General features: G+C 52.2%; 1 protein-coding gene across 8 annotated transcripts; it reads right to left on the bottom strand.

Moving 5' to 3' along the window:
* Positions 1–1403: 1403 nt before the first annotated feature.
* On the bottom strand, positions 1404–25413 carry LOC138929698 (glycoprotein Xg-like). 8 transcript variants are annotated; one of them, XM_070291327.1, is made up of 12 exons: positions 24951–25413; positions 17911–17955; positions 17442–17465; positions 16423–16485; positions 15460–15519; positions 13947–14003; positions 13538–13597; positions 12150–12191; positions 10823–10867; positions 8505–8540; positions 6361–6471; positions 2974–4819 (listed from the first exon to the last, which is right to left on the bottom strand). In XM_070291327.1, the coding sequence occupies exons 1-12, from the start codon at positions 25012–25014 to the stop codon at positions 4803–4805; spliced, it is 624 nt and encodes a 207-aa protein (XP_070147428.1). In that variant the 5' UTR covers positions 25015–25413; the 3' UTR covers positions 2974–4802. The 8 variants fall into 8 exon arrangements, 7 of the variants coding, with proteins under 7 accessions (XP_070147430.1, XP_070147429.1, XP_070147433.1 ...); XM_070291329.1 differs by lacking the exon at positions 10823–10867 and having other exon boundaries at positions 1404–4819; positions 24951–25261; XM_070291328.1 differs by lacking the exon at positions 12150–12191 and having other exon boundaries at positions 1404–4819; positions 24951–25234.
* Between the last annotated feature and the right edge of the window lie 1863 nt (positions 25414–27276).

Here is a 27276-nt window from a genome sequence, read left to right as displayed (position 1 = left end):
ACTCAGGAGACACAGGTTCGATCCCTGGGTCGGGATGATCCCCTGGAGGAGGAAAACGGCAACCCACTCCAGTATTCTTGCCTGGAGAATCCCATGGACAGAGGAGGCTGGCGGGCTACAGTCCATGGGGTCTCAAAGAGTCAAACGCGATGAGTGGCTAATACTTTCACTTTCAAAGGAGATTTTATAAGAAGCCAGACGGTTAATGCTGTTTGCAGTGAAATGGATGGGCCTACAGAGTGTCATGCTGAGTGACGTGAGTCAGACATGGAAGGAGAAATATGACATCCCTTACATGCGGAATCTGAAAAGCTAGGATACGGATGAACTTACTTAGAAAACAGAAGCAGACTCAGAGACTTAGAGAATGAGCTTATGGTTGAGGGGTGGGGAGGATGGGGGAGGGATAGTCAGGGAGTCTGGGATGGACATGGACACTCTGCTGTATTTAACAGGGAGAACCAGCAAGGACCTGCGGCCCAGCACAGGGAACTCTGCTCAATAGTCTGTAATAACCTTATGGTCACCAGGGGGAAGGACGGGGGAAGGGACAGTCAGGGAGTCTGGGATGGACATGGACACACTGCTGTATTTAACACGGAGAACCAGCAAGGACCTGCTGGACAGCACAGGGAACTCTGCTCAATTTCGTGTGGCAAGCCTGCATGGGAGGGGAGTTTGGGGGCAGAATGGATACATGTATATATATGGTTGAGTCTCTTTGCTGTCCACCTGAAACTATCACAACATTGTTTGTTAATTGGCTATACTCTAATACAAAAGTTGTTTTTTTTTTTTAAATAATGAAGCTAATGTTTCGGCAGGGGGAGCGATAAAAGAAACTAGAGGGTACAAAGAAAGAGAGAATTGAACAACAAAATGTTAGGAAACATTTGCTGAAAGTAAAGATGATTCTGTTACACACGGTGGCTCCTTTGATGTGAAGTAGCGGAGATGCTGCAAATCTTGAATGTGGATCACAAGAAGTTTCAAGGAAACTGATTTCTGAGCACAGATAAAGGGGTCCTCCAAACCTACGCAAGAAACAGCCACCAAATCCACACTAAACCACCCGAAGGAAGATAAAAGAACAGATGCACGAGCATATCCTCTGAAACAGTCCTCAAAATGAACAAGACTCGCGGCAGTCAGAAGAAGGCACAATTTGAAAGTCGGATTGTATCACGTCAGCAGAAACATATGGTCACTAAGAGAGCTGCCTTGTCCCAGATATATACGTGTGTATACAATGCGCTGTCGCAGAATATTAAATGTCTAGTGAATTTTCCATGGAAAGAAAGAGGAAAGTCTAGCCAGAGCCACGGTAAAGATCAACTATGCTCGCGGCATGCCACACGCCTACAGAATCCAAGCAAAAATACTCGCAGAAAAAATGCGGAAAGAACTCTTTCCCCCCAGCTTTACTGAGAGATAATCAACACGTAACATGGTAGAAGGTTAAGGTGTACATTGGGAAGATGATACATTTCAGTGGGATGATGATACATTTCAGTGGGATGACCATCGCCGATACATTTCAGTGGGATGACCATCGCATATGCATTTCAGTGGGATGATCACCGTAGCCTTGTCTGACGTCTCCACCCTGTGACATCATTCTTTCTTTCTGAAGTGAGACTATTTAAAATCTTTCAAAATATAGGATACAGTTCCTTGGGGGCTCCAGGGATAAAGAATCCGCCTGCCCATGCAGGAGACTGCAGTTCAATCCCTGGGTTGGGAAGATCCCCTGGAGAAGGAGATGGCAGCCCACTCCAGTGTTCTTGCCTGGAAATTTCCATGGACTGGGGCGCCTGGAGGGCTACAGCCCATGGGGCTGCAAAGAGCTGCACATGACTTAGCGGCTGAACCACCACAGCCTCACCACCGTTTTGGAAGACAGATCCAGTAACACTCGTTTTCCAGATGAGGTGACTGAAGCCCAGAGAGGTTACACAACTTGCCTAGGGTCACACAGCTCGACTTGCAGAAGCCAGACTGTGATCTCACGCTCTGGGCCTGAGTCTGGAGTTTAATCATGCCTGGCTTCCTGTACTACCTGTATAGACAAGCTAGATGCATTCCTCAGTCTCACGTTTAAATTAGGAAAAGAAAAAAACCCTCACAACTATGTACCCCAAATATATTCATCTCTGTATGACTTTTTAAGGATGTCTTTAACAGAATCCCACAAACTGGGCAGAAGAAACAAGAAATATGTATCTTCTCCCCGTTTCAGAGTCTGGAAGTCCAAGATCGAGGGGTGGGCAGGCAGGAACACCCTCTGAAGGTTACACAGGGCTCTGTCCTGGCTTGCGATAGCTCTTTGCCTTGTGGCTGGCCTGCTCCAAGCCACTCAGATTCTTCTCCTGGTGTCTCTCTGAATTTCCCCTCTTATAGAGACACAGCTCATATTGCTTTAGAAGCCATCCTCCTGTTCTAACTCATCGTCTTAACTGATCACAACTGTCCCTGATCTTTCGACACATAAGGTTTCACTCTGAGATCCAAAGGGTCAAGACACCAGTGCATGAATTTTGAGACCTGTGTGTGCGTGTGTGACAGAGAGAGAGAGAGAGAGAGAGGAGATTTGCTTTCCCTACATTAAGAGTTGGAGGTGGGTCAGCACCCTCGCATACAGTGGTTTATACTTGGAGAGGGTGTTCTCGGTTCGTTTTTGTTGGAGTGTAGGCACTTAACAATGTTGGGTTACTTTCAGGCATAGTCTTCCTGGTGGCTCAGTTGGTAAACGATCAAATGCCAATGCAACTGACCCAGGTTCCGTCACTGATCAGGAAGATCCCCTGGAGGAGGGCATGGCAACCCACTCCAGTACTCTTGCCTGGGGAATCCCATGGACAGAGGAGCCTGGCTACAGTCCATGGGGGTCACAAAGAGTCCGATATGACTGAGCGACTAACACATAAGGCAATTTCAGTTATTCATAGAGATAGACATCTATTCTTTTCCAGGTTCTTTTCCATTATCACTTTATTACCACATTTTGCATAGACGTCCCTGTGCTATACAGTAAGACCTTGCTGTTTTATCGATTTGACATATGGTGTCGTGTATCTCTTCATCCCAAACTCCTCATGTGTGCCTCCAGGCTTTCCCCTTTGGTGACCAGAAGCTCGTTTTGTATGTCTATGAGTCTCTCTCTGTTTTGTAAACAAGTTCATTTGTACCCGCTGTCTTAGACTCCGAACGTAAGGGATATCACATGGTATTTCTGTTCCGCACTTACTTCACTCACTGCAACGCTCTCCAGGTCCCCCCACGTGGCTGCAAGCGGTACGGTCTCATTCTTTTTCACGGCCGAGTAATATTCCATTTGTTTCCATGGACCACTTCTTCTTGAGCCATTCCCCCGTCGATGGACTCTCAGGCGTTCCACATCTTGGCTACTGTGGACAGTGGTGCAGTGAACTGCGGGGTGCAGGTACCTAAGGGGGAGCGCCCACGCGTGAATATCTAGGATTTCCGTGCATCATCTTTCTGCATTCCAGACCCTAGTGACCGTCTTCCTCTTTGGTTCCGATGCTCAAACCCTAAACGTTCCATCAGCATCCATCTCAGTCCATCAGACTACGCTAGCCTGCCCAGACCACCCACCCTCTCCTCTCCCCTAAAGAACGAGTAAAACCCCAGCAAGCAGCTGCGCTACTTTTTAGACACTGAGGGTAGACAGTTAGCCCAGGAAAAAGAAAAGTATACGCTAAGGAAAGTGCTGACGTTGCGTTAAGAACTGGTACCCACAGAGGATCCGAGACCAAAAATAATACCAAAAACAGTCTGGACATCTCAAAATCTCTATCCCATGTTCTGAAAAAAAAAAAAAAAGAAAAGAAAAAAAAAAAGAGGAAGTAGAAACCATACAATTTTTGGCCAAAAAAAAAAAAAAAACAACAAAACACCCCAAGATCGCTTCCCCAAGCAGGTTTCCTCATGATGGTCCTTGCATTTAAATTTCCAGAAATCCAGCCTCATCCTCTGCAGGTGATAATACTTTTGTGAGCTGAGATCAAGTTCAAATGCTGCCCTTTAGGGTAGAAACACATTCATTCCCGATTCACTGGCGGTGGTGAACGGGTCCGGATTCCTGATGTTAGCTAAAGGTGGTTTAGTTTCCCTGGTGGCTCAAATGGTAAAGCAATCTGCCTGCAATGCGGGAGACCCAGGTTGGATCCCTGGGTCAGGAAAGATCCCCTGGAGGAGGGCATGGCAACCCGCTCCAGGATTCTTGCCCGGAGAATCCCCATGGACAGAGGAGCCTGGCGGGCTACAGTCCAGGCGGTCGCAAAGAGTCGGTTGCCACTGAGCAACTAACACTTTTGGTTTTTCAAGGAACCTGTAGGATCAGCAAAGCCTGTCTCCCCAGCTTGCTAAAACCCAAGCAGCAGCTTCCATCCTTTGGAAGTCCTCCACGGCAGCCCCACCCGAGACCCCCAGCTAGTCTCCTGGCTCCTCTGTTCTCTGACCACGTTGGTGGCCAGTGGTCCCAGCAGGACACTCCAGAGCTCAGACCAGAGTCGGAACCTCTCAGCCCGCGTGGCCGATGGAACCCACAGATCAAGCAATCTCTTTACAATCCACGATCCAGCTGTCCACCTCGTTCCCATCGGTGTATCTGAGGAATTAGGAACCCCCTTCTTTGTGGGGCAGCGCGTCTATTGCAAACAGAAGAAAAGACCCTCCAGGGCAGCGGGTGAAGCCAAGAATGAAAGGGACATTCCACAGGATCGACAGGGTTGTCCTCTGAACGGAGGCTTTCTCAGAGCGGTGGGTGGATTTTGAAGACCTCAGACAGTCCGTGGTTCTGCAAGGAAACATGGAAAGCAAGACAACATAGTTAGGGGGGAATAAAAAGCCAAAACTTCAGTGGATTTATCTTAAAGCACTGTTAATTTTTTTCACAGCAGAGGCGGCAGAGGATTAGATGGTGGGATGGCATCACTGACTCAACGGACATGAGTCTGAGTAAACTCCGGAGTTGGCGATGGACAGGGACGCCTGGCGTGCTGCAGCCCATGGGGTTGCAAAGAGTCGGACACGACTCAGCGACTCAACAACAGCATCTGTGCTGAGGTATGTGGTCCAGAATGTAAGTGGGTTTATTTTTTTCAGAAACTCTGCTTCACCCCCGGCAAACTTTCATTCAGGCTGGGGTGTTGTATAGACCAAGGCGCTTCCTGGCTAGGGTGTAAGTCAATACCACCCAACCACCAGCAGAGGGAGGCAGAGGGCAGCTGTTGAGATTCTGAAGCTATTTCACGGGCGGTGGAAACCTCACTCTGGCAACACCCAGACAGATGCCGACATGAGTGGTCTCAGGACCAAAGCTTGAGAGAATCCAGATCAACCTCTGAGCTGTTGCTTCTTCCGCAGGAAAGCATCTCTCCCCGACCACCTCTTTAGCGACGTCTCTAGGAATTTCCCAGATCAGCAGCCAGGATCTCTGCTCCCCAGGGTAGCTCCCTGCGCTTGTAATTCTGCAAGCCCAGGAGCTTAGACCCAAAGTTGAAACAGAAGCCCTCCCCTCCCCGCCCCCACCGCCCTCTGCACAAACTCATTTCCCTGGAGGTCGTGTTCAGTCATGTCTTGACTGTTTGCGACCCCGTGGACTGTAGCCCGCCAGGCTCCTCTGTCCATGGGATTCTCCAGGCAAGAATACTGGAGTGGGCTGCCATTTCCTTCTCCACAGGATCTTCCCGACCCACAGATCGAATCTGTGCCTCCTGCTTTGGCAGGCAGCCTCTTTAAGACTGAGCCCACCCGGGAAGTCTCATGGGCAGCAGAGTGATTCCATAGTTTTACAGACTGTACTTAAAGTTTGGAGGAGGAAACCGCAACCCACTCCAGTCTTCTTGCCTGGAGAATCCGATGGACAGAGGAGCCTGGCCGGCCACAGTCCACGGGGTCACAAAGAGTCAGAGAAGACGCAAGTGACTTAGCACACGTTTAAAATCATTATGAAATATTGGCTCTATTGTAGCTGGGGATGTTCCAAACAATATATCCTTGTCGGTTATTTACTTTGTACATGTAAGTAAGTAAGTGTCAGTCGCTGAGCCGTGTCTAATTCTTTGCGACCCCATGGACTGCAGCCTACCGGGCTCCTCTCTCCATGGGATTCTCCAGGCAATAATACTGGAGTGGGTTGCCGTCTAGCTGGTTCTTTTTCATCCCCTCCCCTCCATCTAACCGCTGCCCTCTATCATCTCCCCACTGGGAACCACCGGCTGGTTGTCTGTATCTGTGGGCCTGCCTCTTTTCATTCACTCATATATCTGTATGCATTTTTAAAATCGGGCTTTACCAGTTCAGGCAGACACAACTGGGCGCAGGGGGAAGACTTGCCGTTTGTCCTGAGACAGTTCCTCCTCCGGTTATAGTAGCTGACCGCCGCCCCGATCAGCGTCACCACCACCACAGAGACGATGGGCGATGCAATTTTCGCTATTGTGTTGCCTGCGGGAATCCAGGGGAACAAGACGGTCTCAGGAAAAACAGCGCCAGTGGGGACAGCGTGTATTGCCAGAGACTCCCCACTCACCCCCGCCCCCGGCCCTCCCCGCCCTCCTGTTCATGGGAAAAGGATGGAATTCATCAAAGGAGCTCAAAGGATGCATCCTGCTTTATGTAAAGGGTGCTCACTAACCACGTCTGATCAGTCTGGGGCATCCAACGGTTTTGTACAGAAGATATATATATTTAATTTAATGGGTGTGTTTGGATGAATTTGTATCTTTGGGGACAGAAAATATTGACTCATGTTCTTCAGTCGCTCAGTCGTATCTGACTCTGTGCGACCCCATGGACCGCAGCAGGCCAGGCCTCCCTGTCCTTCACCATCTTCCGGAGCTTGCTCAAACTCATGTCCATTGAGTCGGTGATGCCATCCAACCATCTCATCCTCGGTCGTCCCCTTCTCCTCCCGCCTGCCATCTTTCTGAGCATCAGGGTCTTTTCCAATGAGTCGGCTCTTCTCATCAGGTGGCCAAAGGATTGGAGCTTCAGCTTCAGCATCAGTGCTTCCAGTGAATATTCAGGACTGATTTCCTTTAGGGTGGACTGGCTGGGTCTCCTTGCCCTCCAAGGGAATGTGTGTATAAAGTGCAGGGCAGCCCAGGGGTCACCCGGCCAGTTACCCCTGGAGCCCCTACATCCATCACATTGCATACTCTGGCCCCAGAAATAGTACAGTTCCTGGGGGTCCGTTCAGTCAAAGCTAGCGCAGCACCTCTGTCTCCTGTCCTGCCCGACTCCCACACATCTGTAGACCGTGCCTTGGAGATGTCCCATCCAGGAGCAGTCAATCTGTCTTCCAGCCCACCCCAGTCCTGGGTGAGTCCTCTGTCCTGGCAAAAGTGAAAAAGTCTTAGCCGCTTCATTCATGTCCAACTCTTTGTGACCCCATGGACACTGTAGCCCCACTAGGCTTCCTCTGTCCATGGGAATCTCCAGGCCAGAATACTGGAGTGGGCAGCCATTCCCTTCTCCAAGGGATCTTCCCAACAAAGGAATCGAACCAGGGGCTCCTGCACTGCAGGCGGATTCTTTACCAGCTAAGCCACCGTGGAAGGCCAAGAATACTGGAGTGGGTAGCCCATCCCTTCTCCAGGGGATCTTCCCAACTCAGGAATCGAACTGGGGTCTCCTGTATTGCAGGTGGATTTTTTACCAACTGAGCTGTCAGGGAAGCCCCTGTCTTGCCACGGATTCCATGAATCCGTGTGTCAGACCTGATTCTTGTCTGGGGAGCACCTCCCCTCCCCTACCTCCAGTCCAAGAGAAGGAAAGCACCTGTGGCCTTCACAAACGTCCCGCAAACACCCATGCATTCCGGAAACGGCAATACGTCCTGCAAACGGCAATACTGTGGCCCCGCCCTGGGCCTGGGCCTGACGGGTTAGAAAGACAGCTCTGTCCCTTTCTTCTCCCTCAAAGCCTTGGGGTCAGCTGGGCAGGTCCACCATCCCCCTGCACTGGTGTCAGCCTCCAGATACCTGAGAGGCTGGCTTCCGCCATCCCAGCGACACACAGCCGACGCCCACTGGCCGGACCCCAGGCCTCCCCTGCGCACCCGTGATGGGGCGGACGGGGCTCTGCTGGGGCCTTCTCCGGGGGTGAAGGCTGTGGTTTCTCTGCTGCTCTCCTTCGAGGCTTTAGGTCAGCTGTGGTCAACGAAACGGGTGCCGGCGGTGGGCAGCACGAGCTCCAGGCACCGTAGCCGCGCTCGCAGAGCCTCAGGTGTCTTTCAGCTCCGAGTCGGTCCCCAGAGCATCAGGCACCTTGCAGCTCCGAGTCAGTCCCCAGATCTCCTTCTCTGACCCCCGTGGGACAGACCCCGACCAGAAGGAGCTTCTGAACACCCACACAAAGAGAGAAGGTGGTCCCTGAACGCCCTCCGTGGAAACAATACTACGCCTGCCCCAGCCCCTCTGCAGCCACGTGGGGAGCCTGGCCCTCAGAAGGCCAGAATCCCCGTCCCTGGGCCGTACCTGGCAGGTTGCCCTGCGTGGAGTAGCCGTCTCCACCTGGAAGGGGACAAGCACATGGTCACATGGTATTCGGAAGAGCTGGTCACCGGCCGCCTGCTGCTGGGAGGTGGGCATTATGCCTCCAAGCCGGGGAGGGGGCGGGGGTGAGGCTGTCACCTCAGGGCGTAGGTATACACACAAAGGGGTGCACAAGAAGCACACGCACACACCCATATACACACAGGCACACACACATCCCACATACACACACACACCCATATACACACAGGCACACACACATCCCACATACACACACACCCATATACACACAGGCACACACATCCCACACACACACACACCCATATACACACAGGCACACACATCCCACATACACACACACACCCATATACACACAGGCACACACATCCCACATACACACACACACCCATATACACACAGGCACACACATCCCACATACACACACACACCCCCATATACACACAGGCACACACATCCCACATACACACACACACCCATATACACACAGGCACACACATCCCACATACACACACACACCCATATACACACAGGCACACACATCCCACATACACATATGCACACACATCCCACATACACACACACACCCATATACACACATATGCACACCCATATACACACAGGCACACACACATCCCACATACACACACATCCCCATATACACACATGCACACACACAACATCCCACATACACACCCATATACACATATGCACACAAACATCCCACATACACACACACCCATATACACACATATGCACACACCCATATACACACAGGCACACACATCCCACATACACACACACACCCATATACACACATGCACGCACACACAACATCCTACATACACACCCATATACACATATGCACACACACACATCCCCCCCACACACCCATATACACACATGTACACACACACAACATCCCAGACACACACACACACACACACCCATATACACACAGGCACACATATCCCACATACACACACACACCCATATACACACAGGCACACACACACAACATCCCACATACACACCCATATACACATATGCACACACACATCCCCCCCCACACCCATATACACACATGTACATACACGCAGCACACACCACACATATGCATACACCCATATACACACATGTACACACAGACAACATCCCACACACACACATACACACATGTGCACACACACATCACACATACACACATCACACATATACCCATATACACACATGTACACACACCACACACACACCACATATACGCACACAACACACACACATATACATACACGCACATACATGCAACACACAACACCCCACAACACACATCCACATGCATACATGTACACACAGCCCACACACATGAACATACATGCAAAACGCCACACATACATGCACACACACAACACACCCCCACACATGCAACACCCCCCCACACACAGACATGCACACACACCACGCTGACACGCCCATATGCATACATGCACACCCGCGTATACACATATGCACGCATGTACAACACAAGCACACGCCCACACACACACATCGGCACAGCCATGTGCGCACACAGGCAGGCGAGCACGCGAGCATCACAGGCACTGTGCCTGTGTGGGGATGAGGGTGGACACACGTGTGTGTATCTCCACATGTGTGTGCACAGTACACGCCTACACAGGTACACATGAATACACAAGAGCTGCACGTATGTCCCCATGCACACATCCGCCCTCACCCGCACACCCACAGCGCACACGCACGGGCACGTGTGTTTCAGACTCACAGATATAGATACACATAGCTATAGATACACATGGATCAGGGTATACATACAGATATAGAGAGACATGCGTATAGATAGATATAGAAAGACATGCGTATAGATACAGATATAGCGACGCCCTGACCCGCACACCCCCAGCGCACACGCACGGGCACGTGTGTTTCAGATCCACACACGCATGCACAGACACACGGCATGTAGGCACGTGTGGACATATGTCCACATGTATAAACGCAGGCTCCCTCACAGCCACATGCGCACACAGGCATGTGCAGGGACACACACATGCCCACACGCGTGTGCACAGGCAGTAACACGCATGAGCAAGCCTGCACTTCTTGGAAGGACTGCAACCTGCGTCCCATGCAAGCCCCTCCCCAGCTTCAGCGAGCAGTGAGGACGCCGATCAGAGACCCAGGCGGGCAGGCAGCGCCCACGCGGGGGTCAGCTCCTCAGCAGGAGAACTTCTCCTGGTTTGGCTTTTACGAAAGACCTCCTTTACCATAATTAATGCCAGGGGAGCCGGGTCTGTAGCGCCCTCCTCGTCCTGCAGGACAGAAAGGCCACGTGAAGAGGAAGGTAAGGCGCAGAAATGCCACAGACATCCCCAAAGGAAGCGTTGAGAAAGACAGGACCCCAAAGCAGAGGCTGTGACATCCGGGCAAAAGCCCCACCCTGATTCTCCCCGAGCCAGAGGAAGAGACAAGCGTACCCCGGGACATTCCCTGGCCGCACCGAGTGGGGCTGAGCTCACCTCGCAAGCTCAGCAGCTCTACTAAGGCCAGGGGCACGCTGACTCCCAGCTGCAGACAGAGGGGGCCTGCCTGAGCTCAAAACCCCACTTCTCAGTGTGTCCAGGGAAAAGTCCAGTCCCCAAGGCCAGGAAGCATGCCCCACACAGGCAGCAAACAGTCATCTCAGTGACTGAGAAATATAGGACCTTTCTCCACACCTTCTTATGTCCAGAGGGCAATTTTTTTTTTCTTCTGTTTTTGGCTGCAAGCAGGATATGCAGGATTTTAATTCCCTGACCAGGCACCGATCTCAGATCCTGCCAGTGAAAGCCCACAGTCCTACTGACTGGATCAGCGGGGAAGTCCCCAGGGAGTAATTTTTAAAAAGCGATTCCCTGGGGGCTCAAGATGGTAAAGAATCCGCCTGCAATGCAGGAGACCCGGGCTCGATCCCTGGGTCAGAAAGATTCCCCTGGAGGAGGGCATGGCAACCTACTGCAGTATTCTTGCCTGGAGAATCCCACGGACAGAGGAGCCTGGCAGGCTACAGTCCACGGGGTCGCAAAGGGGCAGAGACTACTTAGCGGCTAAATAGCACCAGCAATTATCTTTACAAAGAGTATCGCATGACTACTTTGTACAAAGTTTCACTGGATTCTATCTCAGTTTAGAAATATGAATCCAATGCATTTTGCTTTTCTGGCTCAATTTGCTCCCAAGTTCACTTTACAGCACCAGAGACCCTCTGGAGAGTTCAAGATCCACCCCTCGCTCTGAAAAAAGCTCGGTATAGACAAGAATGGAGTTTGTTACTTCCGGAGTAAATTCCTTTCGCTCTTGGCATAATGCACTATTCACATAAAGAATCCACAATTCCTGGGCTGTTCTCTGCCTAATGAGGCTTGCAGCCAGGGGCTCTGTGCCTTGTTACCTGGACAGAGGGGTGTGGGGTCAGCCCCCGGACACTTGGACGAAGCCAAGCTGAGGGTCAGCAGTGAAGCGGCCAATACCTGAGACCCAGAAGGAAGCTCTAATGGGAGCCCCGGAAAAGCCCACCCACCCGCCACCGCCATGGGCAGCAGCGCGGCATGTTACCGTAGCTGTCGTGCCCCGGCTGGTACCCGCCTCCGCCGCCTCCTGCAGGAGAGAAGAGGGATGTGACGGCCACTCGGAGCGTGGACCTTGGGGTCCAGCAGGCGTCCGCCTGTCTGGCACCAAAGCCGGACCCAACAGTCACCCCCAAAAAGAGTGCTTGTTGTCCAGTTGCTCAGTCGTGTCTGACTCTTTGCAACCCCATGGACTGCAGCACGCCACGCCTCCCTGTCTATCACCAACTTCCGGAGCTTGCTCAAACTCATGTCCATCGAGTCCGTGATGCCATCCAACCATCTCACCCCCTGTCGCCCCCTTTTCCTCCTGCCCTCAGTCTTTCCCAGCATCAGGGTCTCGTCCACTGAGTCGTCTGGAGCCCTATGTGGTGGAAAAGCTCAGGGCCTTCCAGAAAATGCTCTAGGGAGTCCCTCCCCCAGAGTCCTGGCTTCTGGATGGAAAAGCTCATGCCACAGAGAGCCCTTCAGAAAGCTGTGTGTTTTCAGAAATTACGCATGCCCCCCACGCAATGCCAATCTAGGGCTTCAAAGTAAGACAGGCTTACCCCCCACCTCCAGGGACCCAGCTCTATCATGCTATACGTCATAAACTGCATCACATTAAATATACATTTTTGGGAGGGAAGATACACACAGACACATCTGCAAAGGTATGTGTAGACACAACATCTGTGTAAAGAGAGGTGTGTGTCTCCTCAGTCACTCATTCGTGTCCAACTATCCATGACCCTGTGGACTACAGCCTGCCAGGCTCCTCTGTCCGTGGGATTCTCCAGGCAAGGAGACTGGAGTGGGTTGTCATGCCCTCCTCCAGGGGATCTTCCCGACCCAGGAATCGAACCCGAGTCTCCCGCATTCCAGGCAGACACTTTAACCTCTGAGCCACCAGGGAAGCCCAATAGATAGCCATATATATATAAATATATGTTCAGATATACATATAGATAAATATATTTATATAGATATACATATCATATAGATAAACATAGCTATAGGTACATATACACAGATACACATGGATAAAGTTATAGCTTCAGATATAGATAGACATCCATATAGGTGGAAATATAGCTGTAAATACAGATATGTGTCTATAGATAGACACATGTACACGGACATGTATATAAGTACGCGTGTCAGTGGAGGTATGTATATGGGTACACACAGATGTGCAGACACATATTTACGGGGAGACAGCCCCCACTTCTAAGCAGCATCGGCCCTATGGCCGGTTCCGTCCACCTTGCAGACCACACGAATGGACAGCTTCAGGGACACGCCTCCCGCCTGCCCCCGAGAGGTTGGAGGGGAGAGTCCACAGCCCACCACCTTCCTCGCGGGGGCTGGGGTGGGGTCACAGAAGCCTGCACGTACCTGCGGGCGGCCTGGGTGGGTAGCGGCCGCCGTCGACGAGGTCTGAGTCGCTCAGGAAGCCTGTGGACAGAGCAGAGGGCGGTCAGAGCCCGCGGTCCCGGGAGCCCCGTGCACATCCCAGCCCACGCATCAGGGGCGCACGGACAGCTTATGGAGAGAGGGGTTCCACAATTGGAGAACCCGTGCTCAAAGATCCACGGGTCGAAACCAAGACCCCATACAGCCACCATAAATATAAATAGAGGACGCTTTAAAAAGAATTGCTTTAAAAAAAAAGAGAGAGCTTCTGCGTATTTCAAATGCAACGCGTCTTTCACCATCGAGGACCAAATTCTCCAAAACATGTTCCGGACAGCGTCTTGGTCCTTCCGAAGACGCTTCCGAAGTCGTCTTAGTCCTGAGGACTCACCTCCACTGTTACCAGGCTGCGGGCGAGGAGGCGGCGGCTTCGGCCTTGGGTAGATATCTGTCGGGAAACACGTGATTTCAGGAAACAAGGGACAGCTTCCCGCGACGAACCATTTGCACAATACAAAGGGCCAGCGTACAAAGTGAAGTTCTGGCGAATTTATCTTTCCTGTTCATCGCTTCCACGGAATCTCTGGTGCTCAGAATCCCCAAGCACAGGCTCGTTTTAAGCATCAGTTTTTAATGGAGTATAGTTGCGTCTCTAGTGGCTCAGACGGTAAAGCATATCCCGGAAATGCAGGAGACCCAGGTTTGATCCCTGGGCGGGGAAGATCCCCTGGAGGAAGGCATGGCAACCACTCCAGTGTTCTTGCCTGGAGAATCCCAGGGACAGAGGAGCCTGGCGGGCTACAGTCCATGGGGTCGCCCGTGGAGTGTAGCCCGCCAGGCTCCTCTGTCCATGGGGATTCTCCAGACAGCCACACTAGAGTGGGTTGCCATGCCTTCCTCCGGGGGATCGTTCCAGACCCAGGGATCGAACCCTCATCTCTTAAGTCTCCTGTGTCGGCAGGCCGGTTCTTTACCAGCCTGGGAAGCTCACGTAACACACAGGAAATAGAAATTCATTCCTGAGGGCCACCACCACCATTTTAAAGGCACTAGATTCTATCAGGCTTTAAAAACAAAAGCCAGAAAGCAACCTTCCTCTGTTCTGAAATGTGTCAGCCGCTGGAGCTCTGAGTCACACATGGTCCCCTCCCAAGCCTGAGGCTGGCCCCGCATGCTGCCGGGTGGATGAGTCTCCCAGGACCCGAGTAGTGACTCATCTTACAGGACGGCCAGCATCTATGATTCTCTGGGGCCCACAGGAAGGAAGCCCATGAACATATGTTCAACTCACGTTTCCCCAAAACACTGTAGCAAAAAATACCCTCCATTAGACAAGCAGAGACGTCACTTTGCCGACAAAGGTCTGTACACTCAAAGCTCTGGTTCTTCTTATGGTCATGTAAGGGTGTGAGAGTTGGACCATAAAGAAGGCTGAGCGCCAAAGAATTGATGCTTTTGAACTGTGGTGTTGGAGAAGACGCTTGAGAGTCCCTTGGACTGCAAGGAGATCCAACCAGTCCATCCTAAAGGAGATCAGTCCTGAATAGTCATTGGAAGGACTGATGCTGAAGCTGAAGCTCCAATCCTTTGGCCACCTGATGCAAAGAGCTAACTCACTGGAAAAGACCCTGATGCTGGGAAAGATTGAAGGCAGGAGGAGAAAGGGGTGACAGAGGATGAAATGGTTGGATGGTATCACCGACCCGAGGGACGTGAGTTTGGGCAAACTCCGGGAGTTGGTGATGGACAGGGAGGCCTGGTGTGCTGCAGTCCACGGGGTCGCAAAGAGTCGGACACGACTGAGCAACAATGACAACCACAAAGGCTTCATTCAGCCTCCATGACCTTCCCTGAGTTCCAGTGGGCAGGTTCAAAGCTGTTTTGAAGTGAATGAACATTCTTACTTCCACCGTCGGGATTTCCAGGCTGTGGGTGGTACGGGGGCCTCGGCTTGGGGTAGATATCTGTAGGAAAACGACATTGCATGATTAGAAGAGAAAAATGTCCTTCGGTCAGAAGCAGCTTATAAAACAAGAATATACGTGTGACTGTACATTTTATGTTTTATATACAGTTGGTGCCCATAAAGAATAGGTCACCATCAATAGGGTAAAAATTACTTAGTCACTAGAAGTGGAACCTCAAAAAACTATATAGACACACTCACAAAACTAACTGTTTAGGGTTTGTATTGTATGTATTTTCTTGAGCCCCCAAATCACTGCAGATGGTGACTGCAGCCATGAAATTAAGATGCTTGCTCCTTGGAAGAAAAGTTCTGACAAACCCAGATGGTGTGTGAAAAAGCAGAGACATTACTTTGCTGACAAAGGTCCGTCTAGTCAAAGCTATGATTTTTCCAGTAGTCACGTATGGATGTGAGAGTTGGACCATATAGAAGGCCGAGCACTGAAGAATGGATGCTTTTGAACTGTGGTGTTGGAGAAGACGCTTGAGAGTCCCTTGGACTGCAAGGGGATCCAACCAGTCCATCCTAAAGGAGATCAGTCCTGGGTGTTCAGTGGAAGGACTGATGCTGAAGCTCCAGTCCTTTGGCCACCTGATGGGAAGAGCTGACTCACTGGAAAAGACCCTGATGCTGGGAAAGACTGAAGGTGGGAGGAGAAGGGGACGACAGAGGATGAGATGGTTGGATGGCATCAGCGACTCCATGGACATGAATATGAGCAAACTTTGGGAGATAATGAAGGCAGGGAAGACTGGCGTGCTGCAGTCCATGGGGTCCCAAAGACTCGGACACGAGTGAGGGACTGAACAACAACAAAGGCTTCTTTCAGCCCCCATGACCTTCCCTGAGTTCCAATCGGCACGTTCAAAGCTGTTTCGAAATGAATAAACATACTTACTTCCACTGTTGTCGGGATTTCCAGGCTGTGGGTGGTAGGGGGGCCTCGGGTTGGGGTAGATACCTGTGGGGAAAAACGCCATTGCATGTTGAGAAAAACGTCCTTCCGTCAGAAGCAGCTTATAAAACAGGAATATAAGCTTGACAACAGGTTTTATTTTTTATTCACAGTTGGTGCTCATGAAATATAGATTATCACTGATCAGCTTAAAACTACTTAAACACTAGAAGCAGAACCTGAAAATTAGAACTTGAGAAAAACTACATACACACACTTACCAAACTGTTTAGCATTTATAAGGTATGTAAGAAGCAAACAAAATCTGTTTATTCCTTGAAGGCTTGGCTTTGATCCCTGAGTTGGGAAGGTCCCCTAGAGGAGGAAATGGCAGCCCACTCCAGTACCCTTGCCTGGAGACTCCCAGGGACAGAGGAGCCTGGTGGGCTACAGTCCATGGGGTTGCACAGAGTCGGACACGACTGAGCGATTCACTTTGACTTTTCACTTTCATGCATTGGAGAAGGAGGTGGCAACCCACTCCAGTGTTCTTGCCTGGAGAATCCCAGGGATGGGGGAGCCTGGTGGGCTGCCGTCTATGGGGTCGCACAGAGTCGGACATGACTGAAGGGACTTAGCAGCAGCAGCACTGTGATTTTGCGATCCATTTCGTGAAGGACTTGGGCTTGCTTGAAACATCTGTCCATCAGTCACACCCTCCACGACCCTATCGTTGCTGTGGTTTAGGCGCTCAGTCCGACTCTTTGCAACAGTATGGACTGTAGCCCGCTAGGCTCCTCCGTCCATGGGATTCTGCAGGCCAGAACACTGGAGTGGGTTGCCGTTTCCTCATCCAGGGCGTCTTCCCGACCCCGGGGGTGGAACTCTCGTCTCCTGCACTGGCAGGCGGATTCTTCACCACGGAGCATCCTGGGAAGACGCGATAAACTCCTTCCAAAACATCAGCTTGCGGTGGGGCAGCCTGGTGTCTGTCCACTCCCCTGGGTCAGGTAGCCACTCACCTGAGCTTGGCTTCTTGGTCGGCTCTGTGGACAGAGAACATATGTGCAATAAGCCAGGGGTTTTGTGCGGCTCAAAGAGACAACCATTAAAGTCCTAATTTTATTTTATTTTTTTTTAAAGAAAATCTCAAGGCACTAACAAAGAAACGATCAGTTCAGTTCAGTCGCTCAGTCGTGTCCAACTCTTTGCGACCTCATGGCCTTCAGCGCGCCAGGTACCAATACAAATTCCGTTCAGTGTTTGAGGGGGCAAGGGACTCAAAGGACAAAAGGGCCCTTCACACGCAAGCCCACCAGTGGCCCCTGGAGCAAATGCAAGCCCCTCAGCGTTCCCTGGAGCTGTGCGGAGGTTGGAGGGGTGGAGTAAACCTTCCTGTTTTTTCGTTAGGAAGTCGTCCTTAGGAAGGAATCCCGGCCCCACCCAACCCGGAGCGTGGAGGAGCTGAGGCGGGCTGCCAGATCCACTTACCTGGGTCATCAAGAGCATCAGCCAAATCAAAGTCCCCATTTTCACCTGGGAGAACACACAGGGCGTCAGTCACAGCGGGATGGAGCCGGCCACCCGGCTTTCCTTTGCCCCAGCTGCCCAGATAGCTTCCCCCGCCAACCTCATTCCCACCACCCCCAGCTCAGCAGAGAAGAAGAGTTCCACCCCTCTCTCCAGCTCCCCAGTAGTGTGTCTGTCCAAACAACCTCTTATTCCTAGCTTTCCCGGCAGGCTCTGCCCACAGCAAAAGAGATCCGTGAAGGAAGATAACTGCACCCTCATCCTTTTTAAAATCAAACTATAGTTGATTTCTGGGCTTCCCTGGTAGCTCAGCTGGTAAAGAATCTGCCTGAGAGGAAGGAGACCCCGGTTTGATCCTTGGGTCTGGAAGATTCCCCCAGAGAAGGAAACAGCAACCCACTCCAGTATTCTAGCCTGGAGAACCCCATGGACAGAGGAGCCTGGTGGGCTACAGTCCACGGGGTCACAAAGAGTCGGACACGACTGAGGAGAAGGGGGCGACAGAGGGTGAGATGGTTGGATGGCATCAGCGACTTGATGGACATGAGTTTGAGTAGGCTCTGGGAGTTGGTGATGGACAGGGAGGCCTGCTGTGCTGCAGTCCATGGGGTTGCAAATAATTGGACCCAACTGAGTGACTGAACTGAACTGAACTGAACTGGGTGACGAGTACTTTCACAGTGGATTTACGCTGTTCTGTTAGTATCAGATGTACAGAAAACTGATTCAGTTATGCTGCCAAGGCGCTTCAGTTGTGTCCGACTCTGTGCGACCCCGTGGACTGTAGCCCACCAGGCTCCCCCGACCCTGGGATTCTCCAGGCAAGGACACCGGACTGGGTTGCCATTTCCTTCTTGTACATATATAAAAATTATTTGTCTATACTTATACATGTATCTCTTATTTTTTCACACACTGTTCGATTATAGGTTATCGAAGTGAAAGTGTTTGTCCCTCAGCTGTGTCTGACTCTTTACGACCCCATGGACTATAGCCCACCAGGTTCCTCTGTCCATGGGGATTCTCCAGGCAAGAATACTGGAGTGGGTGGTCATGCCCTTCCCCAGGGGATCTACCAGACCCTGGGATCAAACCCAGGTCTCCTGCCTCGCAGGCTGACTCTTTACCATCTGAGCCACCGGGGAAGCTCATGCAATCAGCTTCTGACAGCTTACGAGCCTCTCACACCAGGCTCGTCCCCGGAGCTCCAGGCAAACTCCTCAACAATCTTCTCAAACCGGAGCGTCCAGCCACTGCCTGTTCTGAGCCTCTGCTACTTATCTTGTCCCGGTCTCTCCCTAATCCATTGCACAACAGCCTGGGCAGCACCTGGGTGTTTTCCAAAAAGGGCATCTGGCTGCCTCTGGGGACTAGAAGCCTCCAGAGCCAGGCTGCTGGCAGTAGGAAGCCAGGGTGCGCCCCCTCTCCCACTGGCTCTGGAAACAAACCAACTGCCCCCACCCCACCCCATTCCATGTCCACTTATCATTCCAGCAGCCTCCTTCTGTTTGCTGATGCTTCTCATGATAAACAATGCTAAGCTCCAAAGAACAGATGCTTCTGAACCGCGGTGTTGGGGAAGACTCCTGAGAGTCCCTTGGACAGCAAGGAGATCCAACCAGTCCATCCTAAAGGAGATCAGTCCTGGGTGTTCATTGGAAGGACTGATGGTGAAGCTGAAACTCCAATATTTTGGCCACTTGAGGCGAAGAACTGGCTCATTGGAAAAGACCCTGATGCTGGGAAAGATTGAAGGCAGGAGGAGAAGGGGACGACAGAGGATGAGATGGCTGGATGGCATCACCAACTCAATGGAAAGGAGTTTTAGTAAACTCTGGGAGCTGGTGATGGACAGGGAGGCCTGGCGTGCTGCAGTCCATGGGGTCACAGAGAGTCGGACACGACTGAGCAAATGAATAACATCTGCGATGACTCGAGGTCACGGGGGAAGTGGCCCCTGCTTGTCATGGGTGTGGCGCTCTTTGCAGAGCCCTGAGCGTGACTCACAGCCCAGGCGGATTCCACCCAGGGGCCCCCCGCCCCCCTTGGCGTGGAGCCGGTCGTGTCCTGCAGGCCTGGCTGGAGTCTACCCTCTGGTCTCCGGAAGGGCTGCAGCCAACAACCTTCCTCCCCCGCCCTCTGCGCTGCCAAGTGCATCGCGGTCTAGCCCCGCCCCGCCATTGTGTAGCCCCGCCTCCACCACGTCCTAGCCCCGCCCCATCACTGTCTAGCCCCGCCCCGCCACTCTACAGCCCCGCCCCATCACTGTCTAGCCCCGCCTCGCCACTCTACAGCCCCGCCCCATCACTGTCTAGCCCCGCCCCGCCACTCTACAGCCCCGCCCCATCACTGTCTAGCCCCGCCTCGCCACTCTACAGCCCCGCCCCATCACTGTCTAGCCCCGCCCCGCCACTCTACAGCCCCGCCTCATCACTGTCTAGCCCCGCCCCCCGAGGTTCACATCACTCCGAAGATGCTGATTCCAGGGGCTCGATGTCGGGGGGATGGGGTGTGGGAGACGCAGCTCTCCCCGAGCAGTTATTTCCACCAGCTTTGTTTTTCCCCTCAGAGCCTAAGGACGGGGCTTGGAACACAAGATCTGTTTCCCATCTGCTTTCTTTAGCAGGCCCGGCAGTTTCTAATCAATCCCACATGTGCTCTGGGCTCACCATGCGGGTCCCCATGGCTGACTTCCTGGGAACCTGGGTTTAAAAGGACTCGGGCTGGTGGGTGGGAGGTCTTAGTGTCAAACCCCATACCCCCTTACCTTCCGAAAAGAGCTTTTTAGGATGGATTTAAAAAATACATATGTATATATTTTTATTTATGGCTGTGCCAAATAGTTGGCACATGGGATCTAATTCTCTGACCAGGGATGGGACCGGGGCCCCTTGCATTGGGAGCTTAGAGTCTTAGCCACTGGACTGCCAGGAACGTCTCAGAGGGATTTTCAAGATAAAACGAGCCTGGGCTGGGAAAAATCCCCTGGGAAAAGGGGGTGGCTGCCCACTTCAGTATTTTTGCCTGGAGAATCACACTCACAGAGGACTCTGGCGGGCTACGGTCCATAGCCCGAAGTCGCAAAGAGTCTCAAAAAGTCTCCAAGAGTGAGACACAACTGAGAGATTTAGCATGCAACAGATGGATAGATAATCAATGATAATTAGATGTACGGATCACAGGGAATAGATGGTAGTTAGAGAGACGGATGAGGGATATAGTTAGATGTCAGAAAAATAGGCATACGACTGATAATTACATAGAAAAATAGAACATAGGATATATAAACTTAGATGATGGTTACATTAGACGGATAGATAATCAATGATAATTAGATACACGGATCACAGGGAATAGACGGTAATTAGAGAGACGGATGAGGGATATAGTTAAATGTCAGAAAAATAGGCATAGGACTGATAATAATTATATAGAGAAATAGAACATAGGATATGTAAACTTAGATGATGGTTGCATTAGATGGATAGATAACCAATGATAATTAGATACATGGATCACAGGGAATAGATGATGATTAGAAACACAGATGAGAGATATAGTTAGACGTCAGAAAAACAGGCATAGGACTGATAATAATTATATAGAGAAATAGAAGACAGGATGTGTAAAAATAGATGATGGATACAGCAATAGATACGCTGATACACTCACAGATGGGTTAACAGACACACGGATAGATACGAAAGGTACACACTTAAATGGCGACTCTAATCCCATGGACGGAGGAGCCTGGTGGGCTGCAGTCCACGGGGTCGCTAAGAGTCGGACACGACTGAGCGACTTCACTTTCACTTTTCACCTTCCTGCATTGGAGAGGGAAATGGCAGCCTGCTCCAGTGCTCTTGCCTGGAGAGTCCCAGGGACGGGGGAGCCTGGTGGGCCGCCGTCTATGGGGTCGCACAGAGTCGGACACGACTGGGGTGACTTGGCAGCAGCAGCAGCAGCAGCGCTCAGGCAGGATTTCTCAGCCTCAGCAGTGTTGACATTTGAACCTGGATGACAGACAGCCTGCTCTGTGGGGCGTCCTGTGCCTTAGAAAACATTGAGCTGCATCCTTGCAAAAGTGAAAGTCGCTCGGTTGTGTCCGACTCTTTGCGACCCCGTGGACTTTAACAGTCCATCGAGTTCTCCAGGCCAGAATACTAGAGTGGGTAGCCTTTCCCTTCTGCAGGGGAACTTCCCCACCCAGGGATTGAACCCAGGTCTCTCCACATTGCAGGCAGATTCTTTACCGTCTGAGCAACCAGGGAAGCCCAAGCGTACTGGAGTGGGTAGCCTATCCCTTCTCCAGGGGATCTTTGCAACCCAGGAATCGAACCCAGGTCTCCCGCGTTGCAGGCGGATTCTTTACCAACTGAGCTATGGGGGAAGCCCAAGGCCCTGGCCTGGAAGCCCAAGGCGCCACTGGTGACAACGAAAAATGACTCCAGACAGTGCCAAGTGTCCTCCAGGGGGCAAGGTCACCCGTGGTTGAGCATGGCTGGCTGCACTTGGAGGTGTGATTTCTGCATCTCCTGGGTGAGAGACACGTCAGTACTAAGGGAACCACAGAACAGACATTCCGCCTGCGGCAAGAGATCCTTGAGGCTCAACCTGACGGTTAATCAGATGGCCGGGGGGCTCAGACATCACCTCTCAAAGGGAATCTTGACTCCATGAGCACGGCCAGGATATTTCCCAAAATGCAGCTGCCCTGTCGTGGTTTGTCCAGTAGTCATGTACGGACGTGAGAGTTGGACTATAAAGAAAGCTGGGCGCCGATGAATGGATGCTTGAGAACTGTGGTGCTGGAGAAGACTCTTGAGAGTCCCTTGGACTGCAAGGAGATCCAACCAGTCCATCCTAAAGGAAATCAGTCCTGAATATTCATGAGAAGGACTGATGCTGAAGCTGAAGCTCCAATACTTTGGCCATCTGATGCAAAGAGCTGACTCGCTGGAAAAGACCCTGATGCTGGGAGGGATTGAGGGCAGGAGGAGAAGGGGATAGCAGAGGATGAGGTGGTTGGATGACATCACGGATTCGATGGACATGGGTTTGGGTGAACTCTGAGAGCTGGTGATGGACAGGGAGGCCTGGCGTGCTGTGGTCCACAGACTGTCCAACAGTCAGACACAACTGAACACCACCAAGCACCACAGTCACTCCAGCGCCCCACCCACCTACCTAATGAAGCTCTCGAACAGCTGCAACTGGGCTGGTGCCTTTGTTTACTTGTCTTTGGCGACTCTGAAGAGCTTCAAGATCTCAGTGCCCTGACCAGAGATTGAACCCTGGGCCACGGCCGTGAAAGCCCAGAATGCTGACCCCTGAGCCACGAGCTGAAGGCATCCGCCATCCAGTGGCTCCTGACAGATCAGACAGACTGGGCCTGGGAGGAGGCTGAGTCGCCTCTAGCTGCAGGTGAGCCCAGAGTTTTGTGTCACTGCCGAGGGAATAAAGGCTCAGACAGGTTTTGCTGGCTCCGCTGCTGGGCGGGACTGCATAAAGACAGAGCTTGGCCTCAATGGGCTTCCTTTAGCCCTGGTGTAGCTCCACAGAGAACCCACATCTCCCCACAAACAGAAGCTCCTGACCCCATTTCTGCGTGTCCCACTTGCGGGAAGATGCTCAGACCGTGTGGATTCGTGGAAGGGTCTCCAGGAAGACCCTGGGCTCTGGGTGCCAGGATGGCTCACAAAACCACACCTGTTCCTAAATACCCGTCCTCAAACAGGTCAAACAGGATGTGTCAGGAGAGCGACATCCAAACAAAGCCTTTGCACTCCTAACCTAGTCATGTATGCATGGGAGAGTCGGACAGTAAAGAAGGCTGAGCGCCGAAGAACGGATGCTTTTGAACAGTGGCGTTGGAGAAGACTCTCGAGAGTCCCTTGGACTGCAAGGAGATCCAACCAGTCCATCCTAAAGGAGATCAGTCCTGGGTGTTCATTGGAAGGACTGATGTTGAAGCTGAAGCTCCAGTCCTTTGGCCACCTGATGGGAAAAGCTGACTTATTGGAAAAGACCCTGATGCTGGGAAAGATTGAAGGCGGGAGGAGAAGGGGACGACAGAGGATGAGATGGTTGGATGGCATCACTGACTTGATAGACATGAGTTTGAGCAAACTCTGGGAGACGGTGATGGACAGGGAGGCCTGGTGTGCTGCAGTCCATGGGTTAAAAAAATCTCAGACACCACTGAGCAACCGAACAGCAACAAGAGACATTGAAAGAAAATCTTTTAATTCCTAAACTCTACTCAGTGTTAACCCCTCCCAATCCTCAAAGCCTTAGAATTTGAATATCCAAAGGACCAAATATGCGTCTCCAGTTGCTATTAAATCCTGCCCTGCATGGGTTAATTGTAGTTTCCTGAGTGAGGCCCCTCCCTGCCTCTGTTCCCCAGCACGCCAAGATGGGGAAGAGCCTGTACTGGAGTTTCGGGCGTAAACAACTCACATGCTTTTAATTTGCCAACCGGAGGGCTGACACTGAGGGAAAAAATATCTAAGAAAACGTGAACCGAGGCTGTCCTTCTTGCAAAACCCCGTCTCTGGCGACAGTGACTTGTCCCACTGAACCCAGCCACATCTCAGCTCCGTGGCTGCCCTACACAAGCCACTCCGACTGTGGATAGAAAGCGCGGAAGGGAAAACAATCTCAACACGCCCCAGGGACATGGATCACTTTTTCCATGCGTGCCACACCCAGAGATCAAAACCCGAGAACCAGAAAAAAAGAAACCCACCACAACTGGCTTCTAAGTGGGTCACAGATCTGGGTCCATTCCCCCAGACCCCCGAACGTGGTACCCGGTCCCCTTGTTTGCTGTTCACCGACCGCCATCACACCGGACTCTGTCTTTCTTTTCTACACTCTGGCAATTTACAGCCGTTTCCTGAGAGGAAGTGGTTGGGACGGAGCGTTTATTTTTTTCAGCAAGCAGATAGAAATGCGCATCCCAGCACGTCTCTCTCCGGGAGCCAGCCCTCCCTTACCTCGGACACGCAGCAGGACACACAGGAGCGTGAGGCAGAAGAGGAGATCCCGCCATGCCTCCATCCTTGGTCTCCGGCGGGCGGGCGGGTGGGCTGGGCGATCTGGACACCCCACCCTCGCCGGGAGCCGCCGCGCTGACTTCTGTCGTCCCGCTTTGAGAGGGAAACAGGAAAGAAAGAAAAGGATGAAGCAGTCTACAGCCTCTCTGCTGGCGAGTGATGAGCAGGGCGGTGCTGAGCTCCCCAGCCGGGAGCCTGCCCGTGGGGACCAGCTCCTACACGCCTGCTGCAGAGAAGGCACCTCCCTCAGCTCCGCCGGCCAACCACCCCCAGGAAGGTGAGGAAATAGGCGACCGCCCGGTGCCACTGGGCGTCTTGGGTTGTAGGGAAGCTGGCACACCCGCTTGGCAGCTCTGTGCCCTGCACGCGTGGGAAGAGCCCCAGGATCAAAGGTGCCAAGCTTGGGTGTAAGCAAGAGCTGCTTCACCCCAGGAGCGGGGGTGGGGGGGGCTGTCATTCCCAAGACCCTCCTGCAGGGAGACACGCGACCCAGAGCCCAGAGCAGCACAGAGACTGACGTGTGTCTCAGGGTTAGGCGCTCAGCCGTGTCCGACGGTAGCCCGCCAGGCTCCTCTGTCCCTGGGGATTCTCCAGGCAAGAATACAGGGGTGGGTCGCCATGCCCTCCTCCAGGGGATCTTCCCAATCTGGGAATCGAACCCAGGTCTCCCACACTGCAAGCGGATTCTTTACCGTCTGAGCCAGGGAAGCCCCCATTTAATCTCTGCCTTTTATTTTTTTTGCAACTTGCAGACCCGGTGCCTTTAAAGAGTCACACTGAGCCCCTGAATCTGTTATTGTGGCAGGTGGCAGGGCAGTGAGGGTCAGCGGCGGGGATGGTGGGGGGCCAGACAACCCGATTTCACTTGGTCCTCCTGCTCTCTCTCACCGGATTAGTGGTAAAGAACGTACCTGCCAGTGCGGGAGACGTGGGTTCGATCCCTGGGTCGGGAAGATCCCCTGGAGAAGGACATAGCAAGCCACTCCAGCTTTCTTGCCTGGAGAATCTCATGGACAGAGGAGCCTGGTGGGCTGCAGTTCATGAGGTCGCAGAGAGTCGGACACGACAGCAAAACCCACTGTGGGCCTTGGAGGTGGTTATAGATGGGGGCAAATTCCTTTTTTTTTTTTTTTCAGTTGAAGTATAGAGTTGGTTGACAATGTGGTTTAAATTTCAGGCACGCAGCAAAGTGATTCAGTTATACACGTGTATTTAGATTCTTTACCAGATTGTTTCCCATCCTACGTTATTTTACTGACTGTAGTTCCCTGTGGTCTACATTAGGACCTTGTCGCTGACCTGCAAGGGAAAAAAAAAATTCGCTCTCTTTGAGAGTGGCTCTGGGAACACAAAGCAAGGTAGTCTAGCGCTCGCAGAGAGGCAGAGAATTTTGAGGATTTTCAAGTCAAAGCGCGGGAATCAGATGAGATGAACACGGCTTTCACTGTGTTTCGTTACCTCGGAAGAGTGACTCAATGGGTCTTGGACCAGTGATTTGAGAAAGAATTAACTGCTCTGCCCCGCCCGGCTTCCCAGGTGGAAGTGAAGTGAAGTCGTTCAGTCGTGTCCGACTCTTTGTGACCCTGTGGACTGTAGCCCGCCAGGTTCCTCTGTCCGTGGGATTTTCTAGGCAAGCCTACTGGAGTGGGTTGCCATGACCTCCTCCAGGGGACCTTCCCGACACCCAGGGATCGAACCCAGGTCTCCCACATTGCGGGCAGACGCTTTACCGTCTGAGCCACCCTCCTGGCAATGCAGGAAACATATATAAGAGACCTGGGTTCGATCCCTGGGTGGGGAAGATTCCCCTGGAGGAGACCATGGCAACCCACTCCAGTATTGCCTGGAGCATCCTCCGGGCTTCAGTAGTCTTGCCTGGAGCATCCTCCGGGCTTCAGTAGTCTTGCCTGGAGCATCCTCCGGGCTTCAGTAGTCTTGCCTGGAGCATCCTCCGGGCTTCAGTAGTCTTGCCTGGAGCATCCTCCGGGCTTCAGAAGACATTGCTTTGAACCAGACAGAGGCCCTGCTTGGACGACACTGCGAAAGCCATCAGACAGGAGACCGACAAGCCCTCTCTGCCTTCGAGGTTGGGCCTGGCACCACGTGGCAGGGAGGACCCCCCTCCATGCTCCCACCCACCACTGTCCCACCCGGAGGATGTCTGGGGAAGACCCACATTCACCGAGGGGTGCGCAGAGCAGCGCCGGGCCCCATGAAGTGGGCTGGGAGGAGAGACAGCAGGTGGGATTTAAAATAAAATTTAAAA

This window comes from Ovis canadensis, chromosome X (assembly GCF_042477335.2).
Source record: "Ovis canadensis isolate MfBH-ARS-UI-01 breed Bighorn chromosome X, ARS-UI_OviCan_v2, whole genome shotgun sequence".
NCBI lineage: Eukaryota > Metazoa > Chordata > Mammalia > Artiodactyla > Bovidae > Ovis > Ovis canadensis.
This window is presented reverse-complemented; position numbering and strand designations above follow the sequence as displayed.

What these genes read in the sequence shown, in the direction of transcription:
- LOC138929698 (XM_070291327.1), bottom strand. Translation starts at nt 25,014, where the DNA reads ATGGAGGCATGGCGGGATCTCCTCTTCTGCCTCACGCTCCTGTGTGTC. An exon ending in TGTCCTGCTGCGTGTCCGAG is followed by an intron (nt 17,956 to 24,950) that starts GTAAGGGAGGGC and finishes GTGTTCTCCCAG; the next exon opens with GTGAAAATGGGGACTTTGAT. An exon ending in TGGAAATCCCGACGGTGGAA is followed by an intron (nt 14,004 to 15,459) that starts GTAAGAATGTTC and finishes GTTTCCCGACAG; the next exon opens with ATATCTACCCAAGGCCGAAG.